The 7,556-nt window shown below is 29.5% G+C and overlaps 1 protein-coding gene across 1 annotated transcript; it reads right to left on the bottom strand.

Annotated features, from left to right (window-relative positions):
- Nucleotides 1-2,497: 2,497 nt before the first annotated feature.
- On the bottom strand, nucleotides 2,498-6,150 carry LOC111613319. Its single transcript, XM_023354672.1, has 3 exons — nucleotides 5,950-6,150; nucleotides 4,507-5,853; nucleotides 2,498-3,381 (listed from the first exon to the last, which is right to left on the bottom strand). Exons 2-3 carry the CDS (start codon nucleotides 5,807-5,809, stop codon nucleotides 3,167-3,169), a joined length of 1,518 nt encoding a protein of 505 aa, XP_023210440.1. The 5' UTR covers nucleotides 5,810-5,853; nucleotides 5,950-6,150; the 3' UTR covers nucleotides 2,498-3,166.
- Nucleotides 6,151-7,556: the final 1,406 nt, after the last annotated feature.

Raw genomic sequence — 7,556 nt, 5'->3', positions numbered from 1 at the left:
CTAACGTAGAAATCAGTATAAGATCAATGTAAGGATTTGAGTATAACATTTAAACGTCCCGAATTTAGAGAATATAAATATTAATAATTTGTATAGCTTAGTCTAAATATATCCATTCATTAATTATATAAGAATTATTAAATAGAAATACTTAAGTTAAAAATTTAAATTATAGTTCAAAATTTTGTTTTATTGTCAACTTTCTTTAAATTTTAGGTTGTAAGTATAAATTGCTCGTTATCCATTCATGCTATTTACAGAGTTTACTTGAAAATTCATCTAAAAAATCCAACAACGAGTTGCGTAACTTTCCCATCAAAGGAATTTAAAATCGAATAACCGCGCCATAAAATACCTTAAAATGCATTGATATCTTCATTTTCGAACGTTCTCGGTTGTTTTTTTGTTTATAGAATGTAATATTTTAAATTATATTAATCAGATATACGTTGTTTATGTTCCGTTCGAGTCGAACGAAAACCGTCATTCGTTCGCCATTTTTTACCCAGAGTGGTTCCATTAACGTTCAAAAATCAAAAATATCATTGCAATTTAAAAGGTTTATTTCATGGTATGGTTATTTAATGCAAGTGCAGAAGTCAAAGAATTTAAAATTGTCTGTGGCGCCACCTGTTATGATATTTTATTTTAAAAACTTTTTACCATTTTATAATAATATATACTCTATAAGCTTAATTTTGAGAGTAGAGATGAGTTTTATTTAAAAAAAAAATTTTTAAATGCTAATAACGAGTAGACTCTTCATTAACTTTGACTTCATTCAAAGCATGACACGTGATCCCTGCTATCTCTCCACCCCTTGATCTTTAACCACTAAAATTTAATAGCATCAATCTCCCTACAACACAAACTCTCCTGCAAAATTTCAGAAATTTTTAACAAAAGGTATAGGAATTATTAAGCCTCAAAGAGGGTGAACAAAATCGTGCCATTCACACAAACCCCCAAAGTTTTTTTGCATTTCTTGATGTTTCAAGGTTCGTAGTCAAAAATGTAAAATTTTTGGAGAGTCTTTTTCGACCGATTGTCATACTTTTCCTCTGTTAAATATAACAGCCGGGAAGGTAAAAATATCCAAGCACGTATCTAAAAATAATTAGCATTTCAACATGTGTTTAATTTTTAAATTATGCATTAAAAGATATAAAAAGAAGCTATTAATTAAAAATGCTTACATTCCATGGCATTGATTATCAAAAATATGCTGTATTACGAACATGAATTCTTACTTGTCCAATCTTTATTTGTTTAATCATTTTCGTGCTTTATCCACGTTGCTTCTCTGAATAAGTTCCAAGTGCTATCTAAATAAAGTCGTTGTTTTTGTAAACATTTAAAATGTCTGTCTTTCACTTTTGGTGAGCTTTTATTATATAGCCTACTCTACTATATACGATGGCAAGATGGTCAAGGCGGCAAATGCGTCAGTCTATTGCTCTGGGATACCCGGGATCGAATCCCGACTGGCAACCTCAAACCTAGAAAATTTTGGGAGGTGGTTTGTCTTGGATATATCTGGTTCCGTCTCTCTCCATCTGGCCGCCATCCACTGGGCCAGGTCGAACCCATACTGGATATGATTAAGAGAGGTCTTAGTACCCAAAGGGCAGAAACAGTAAAAATAAAATAACTTCTATTGTTTACAATACAAAAACTGTGTTCTCTTTATACTAAAAAACATATCTTACTATATCGGTATTTATTGAATATAATTTTGTAATAAACTCTATAAACTCAATCAATAATTATGTTATGACAGCATTGAATACATTATATGTTAATTTAGAAAAATAAATAAAATATAAACCTAATTGACTATAAAAATGTTATTCAGTCCTTTTTGAACTTCATATTTTAAGTTTGTTTAAATCTATTTTAAAATATTTTAAACTATATTATGAAAAGAAAAACTTGAACATGATTCATTTAAGTGCACTTAATTTATTTATATACAAAGAATATTTACAAATTTCAATGCTTGTTATAACAAACATTCTGATATACAAGTACGTAACAATTAACTTTAAGGAAACGTAACTACTTGTACTTTTTTTCAAGATACTATCCATTATTAATATGTTCACTTATTTTGCTACTTTATCTATTAATAAACTAATCGTGGACGAAAGTTCAGGAAAAATATAACTTAAATTTTTTATTTTCTTGTCATAAAATTAATTTTAAAGTCTATTAAAACAGTTAAGTCGTTAATTAACAAGTATAATAAAACAATTCTATGACTTTTATTAAATAAAATTGCAGTGTAATAAATATATTTCATATATAATCAGTCAATGCATAAATAACACAGGTGGATATCTAACATCGTAACATAAAACTATTAAGCACAAGCATTTAATACTATAGACCGTACAGAGTTTGAAAACATTATTTCTATAACTTTTGATTATTAAATTAAAATAAATATAATTNTTCATATATAATCAGTCAATGCATAAATAACACAGGTGGATATCTAACATCGTAACATAAAACTATTAAGCACAAGCATTTAATACTATAGACCGTACAGAGTTTGAAAACATTATTTCTATAACTTTTGATTATTAAATTAAAATAAATATAATTCATAAATAACAGTAATTCTTACATTCTCGTTACGAGTTTATAATTAAATAATAAAGTATTGAGTTTACATTTTATTCATACGTCTGTATTCAAGTACATTGTCTCTTTATAATTAATTCTAATTTGTAATTTAAATATTAATAAAAATTATTGACTTCAAAATTAAAACTTTCAAACAATAACATCAGTGAATAAATAAATAGATTTGATTTTTATTCTTTTTATATACAGTATTTTTAACTTTATAAAATCTTCAAATAAGACTCGATACTTTTCACAGGAACTTTCGAATCGAAAGAAGTTGCCTCTTTTTTCATTTGCAGTTTCAAATTGAATAAAGTACTCTTCAAATGTTGACTTAACTATATCAAAAGTTTGTAGACTTAGTTCTTGATGCAAAATACAAATACTTCGGTCTTTCGTATGACAACAATAAAAAAATAATTTCATTTTTTTTAGTTTGTCGTAAATATCAAAAATTGAGAACAAGGTAATTATTTTTCGTCATATATCTTGAATTTTTTATTTTATCATCAGATAATTCTGTTTCAATCTCTCACCAAGGCGAACCAAGAGGAGGGGCTTTCGGGCAGGAACCATGAAAAGTATATTTACACTGGCGATTAACATTATGAAGTAAAGTGGTATTGAATCTTTGAGCACTTCTGTCTATCACAAAAGGCTTTTTGGTGCAGTCGAATCCACCAAACTCACAAATTCTATAGTGGTGAAGTAAGGCAACTTTTTCTGAGACTAATACAGGAAATGAGCCTAGAATATATTAAAACTATTAACTGTTATATAGTGCTAACATAAGTATAGAAGAAATATTTTATCACTAATTACAATAATCTTAAGAAATGATAGAAGGAGCAAACACATATACATATATATATATATATTAATGCTGGCAAATTGAAATGTAACACTGAAATTTCTGGTAGTACATTAGTTATGTGAATCATCTTAAATCTAAGCATATTTTACTGTCAACTAATACCAAAAAATCCAGCAACGAGTTCATTAACTTTCCCGGTAAGATTTGGTGGCGCCATCTATTATCATATTTTATTATTAAAAACTTTTTATATTTTTAATTATTATAAAATGACAAAAACCTTAATTTTGAGGGTAGGGATGAGTTTTATAAAAAAAGAAAGAAAGAAATTGTAAATGTTAATAACAAGTAAATTCGTCATTAAGTTCGATCCTATTGAAGATATGACACGACCCCCTTTATCTTACCAACCTTTTGATCTTTTATTATCATAATTTAATAGTATCAATCCCCCTACTAAACAAACTTCCCTGCAAAATTTTAGAAATTTTCGACAAAAAGCACGGGAGTTATTAAACTTCAAACATGGTGAACAAAATCGTGCCCCACATACTAACATCCATACATACAGAAATTACTCCCGAATTTTTTTGCATTTCTCGACGTTTTAAGGTCCCGAGTTCAAAAATGTAAAAATCTCCGGGGGGTCATTCTTTGACAGATCACCATACTTTTCTTCTATTATATATAGCAGCTGGGAAAGTACAAATCGCAAGTAAACACAAAGATACTGTAATAATGATACCAATTTCATTGATTTTCATTTAAAATCGATTTTGAAAACAGGTTTTTATGCCAGTACTAGTATATATATATATATATATATAGTTCTAATTGTCTCTAATTTCACTATACTGCAACTCTAATCTTCATTACATATTACAATTTCTTGTATAAAATAAATACAAACATAAATTCATTAGAATTTTTATGCGAATCTTAAGAAATGCGATCTGATATATTTAAAATGTTAAAATAGGCTATTTTTCTTTTCTCATTTAGAATTTTCTCACGCAATTCTCTAGTTTTACCTCTAAATTTTATCAATATATATTTACCTGACATGTGTTTCCAAACTACGTGGTTTCCTACTTCCAAAGCTCTTTCTGGAATTACTATAAATTTGGAGCGACTACCATATCTCATTGTTCCTCTCATTCTTTTAGTTTTATACTGTGTTAGAAGATAGGGAATGTTTCCAGGTAGTGTTTCTGGCAGAATTCCGTACGCACGAGTATCATTTTCCCAATATAAATAAAAGAAAGTATTGCGGAAGACAAAACTTCCCGGTTTTCCTTTCTTCATTCTACTGCTTTTTTCCAAATCTTTAAGAAGACTAGAATAGTCGTTATGCTTTTTCGGTACGATAAATTCGTCGAAATCAACCATGGCCACATATTTGAATCGATACATAGTTCTGAATAAACAATCGTTGAGAGATGCAAAAATACCTTCCGTACGAATCTCTTTCTGTGATTTAATATCTAAATTCCATGGCAGAACGGTTACTTTACCCTGATTTATATAGCTCCTTAACACGGCATCCACGTCCCTTCCTACAGTATGATTATAAAAGTAAAAATGTTGAACTCCCATAAGAGAATAGAACTCTATAAATTCTACTAGCCAAACTGCTCGATTGTAAGAATAATGAAGAGGCTTGACGCAGACTGCCATATTTCCTTTCGAGATACTTAGATTTTCTTTATTACGATGAACGAAGAAAATGATAGACATATTCAATTTATCTTTAATACCAATGGTTACCGATACAGGTTCTTCGGGAATTGGAGAACGACAGTTAAAAAAATATGTGGAATATTTTAAATTCCAATGTTCTTTCATTAGTTTCTTTTGAGCTTCTGATTTGGCAGATTTACCATTCGGATAACGAATCAAACATTCAATAGGAGGGCTATAACGTGTCAGAGTTGCGCCTATAACACGAACACTCGCTGCACCTCCACGGTTATCCCAATAGGCGGAATAAGCGAAAATCTTATTAGGATGTCCATGGCACATTTTCCACTCATCTACCCACGCGGCATCTGTTAAATTTACATTATTTTTTAAGGCATCCAAATTAGAATTATTTGGAAAAGGTCTTTTGGTATTCTTTAATTCTATTTTCGTCTCCGTGTAGAAACTTTTCTTTTGCACTATCGATTGAAAATCATTGTGACGATGAGGTGATCGGTACCTTACTTTCTCCGTTCGATAATTCTCATTAAACTGTATACTGGTGACTAGCAAGAATATTCCCAAAGAAGCAACCAAAATCAGTAATACATTAAGAGACGAAGAAGATATTCTACGTCTAAATTTACGATATCCAATGAACAGATGATGTCTTAGTTTCATAGTTTTATTTATTCATTTTATCTTCTAAGTTTTTCTTGTTTTCTCTGAAAGAATAACAGAAAACATTTCAACTTATTAATTATTAAAATATATAAGAATATATTTATAAAAAATTAATAAATAAGTTTAATTATTATTACTTTTTAATCTAATAAAATTATGGTTTTAAAAATGTAAGCCTATATACGACATTTTGGAACAATACTGATACAATACTTTACTGTTTTTCTACAGAAAATCAATCCAAACGCAAACTTATTGAAAGAATTTTTCAATCTTAAATTCACTCATCATACTTTTAGTTTATTCGAATCGAACACCTAAATCTTACTAAACCTAAATCGAACATCATGAATGCGTTCAATTATTTGAATTTAAAATGCAAATTCAGAAAATTTAAATTATAAAATAAAATTATTTTTATATTATTAATACGATGAAAATATTAATTAGGTCCATGATAGATTGGCACACAGAAAAATAAATTTCACTTAGAGGTTCTTACAAAGTGAGAAAGAATTATATTTAAAACTAACAAACATTAAAAAATACGAATAAAATAAAATATATAGCGAGATAAACGAAAAGAAATCGGATGTAAAATCATTTTATACAGTGGAAACTGTCTATAGATGTTGCATTGTAATCCCGGATCCCATCGAAAAATTTCAACCCGAAAATCCTTGGATTAAAGTAGACACAAATATCGAGATTTCTGGATTGAATTACATTGAAATGATTGAATATTATCTGATTGAGTGGTATGGATAATAATACAAGGTTCAAATTTAGTTAATTTGTTCTTACTTTTGGATAAATGAAAGATCCTCGAGGGTGATAGCTGTCTTTCATTCTCTCTTCTCACTGGCCTCGGTAAGCGGAATTATAACTCAGAATTTTCAGATTAATAAAAATTAATCAACAGTAGATTGCGAAAAAACATAATCCGTAAGCCTATATAATATTTCCTTCGGATACAGTAAACTTCGTATACAGTGAAAACTGCTTAGGCGACCACCTGCATTCGACGAGCACCTCTCAAAACGGGCAAAAATTTCTGGCACGGAATAGTTTATCCATAGAGTCTTCGTATAAGTTACCTGTATTAAACGACCACCTGTGTAACGCGACCGCGGGCATCGATTTTTGGTCCGAAACAACATACAACACCTGTAATAAGCGACCACTTTCGCGAATGTATCTGGTCTAAACTATTGTAAGAACCCATCTCAACAACGTTTCCACTTCCTAATATAATGAGTTAGTCTAAACTCATTATATTAGAACTCTCGTTCGAACCCATCCAGGGCACTTCTCCCACCCTTGAAATTAGGTGCAGGTGTTAATAAATTAGTCTAGCAACAAAGGAAATTCATTTCAGTTTGCTGGAAAATGTCCGAAATGCAAAGTGCTGTCGTTAGAAGATCGTATTAAAGTTATCACAACAGCAATTAGCGGCGAAATTTAACTGTGGGAAAACAAAATTTATTTTACCGTAGACCTACAGTAGTTTCCTTGGGGTGTAAAATATTGTACACTATACAATTAATCGGCTGATCACATCGTTTGATAAAATCTATTTTTATTTAGGGGAGATCGGGGCAAGATCGGCATGTTAAGCTTTACTTAAATTTTGTGTAATAAATACTGCTGTAAACTGAAAAAAAAGCTTTGCATATTGTCTATTGGAATGTTACCTTACTATAGAACTGGTTAAAATCAGTTTGGAAATAAAAATAATTAAAAT

The sequence above is a fragment of the Centruroides sculpturatus genome, unplaced genomic scaffold (genome assembly GCF_000671375.1).
Source record: "Centruroides sculpturatus isolate CEXI.00-Female unplaced genomic scaffold, Cexi_2.0 scaffold1646, whole genome shotgun sequence".
Taxonomy (NCBI): Eukaryota; Metazoa; Arthropoda; class Arachnida; order Scorpiones; family Buthidae; genus Centruroides; species Centruroides sculpturatus.
This window is presented reverse-complemented; position numbering and strand designations above follow the sequence as displayed.

What these genes read in the sequence shown, in the direction of transcription:
- LOC111613319 (XM_023354672.1), bottom strand. Translation starts at nt 5,809, where the DNA reads ATGAAACTAAGACATCATCTGTTCATTGGATATCGTAAATTTAGACGT. An exon ending in AGTTTGGAAACACATGTCAG is followed by an intron (nt 3,382 to 4,506) that starts GTAAATATATAT and finishes AATATATTCTAG; the next exon opens with GCTCATTTCCTGTATTAGTC.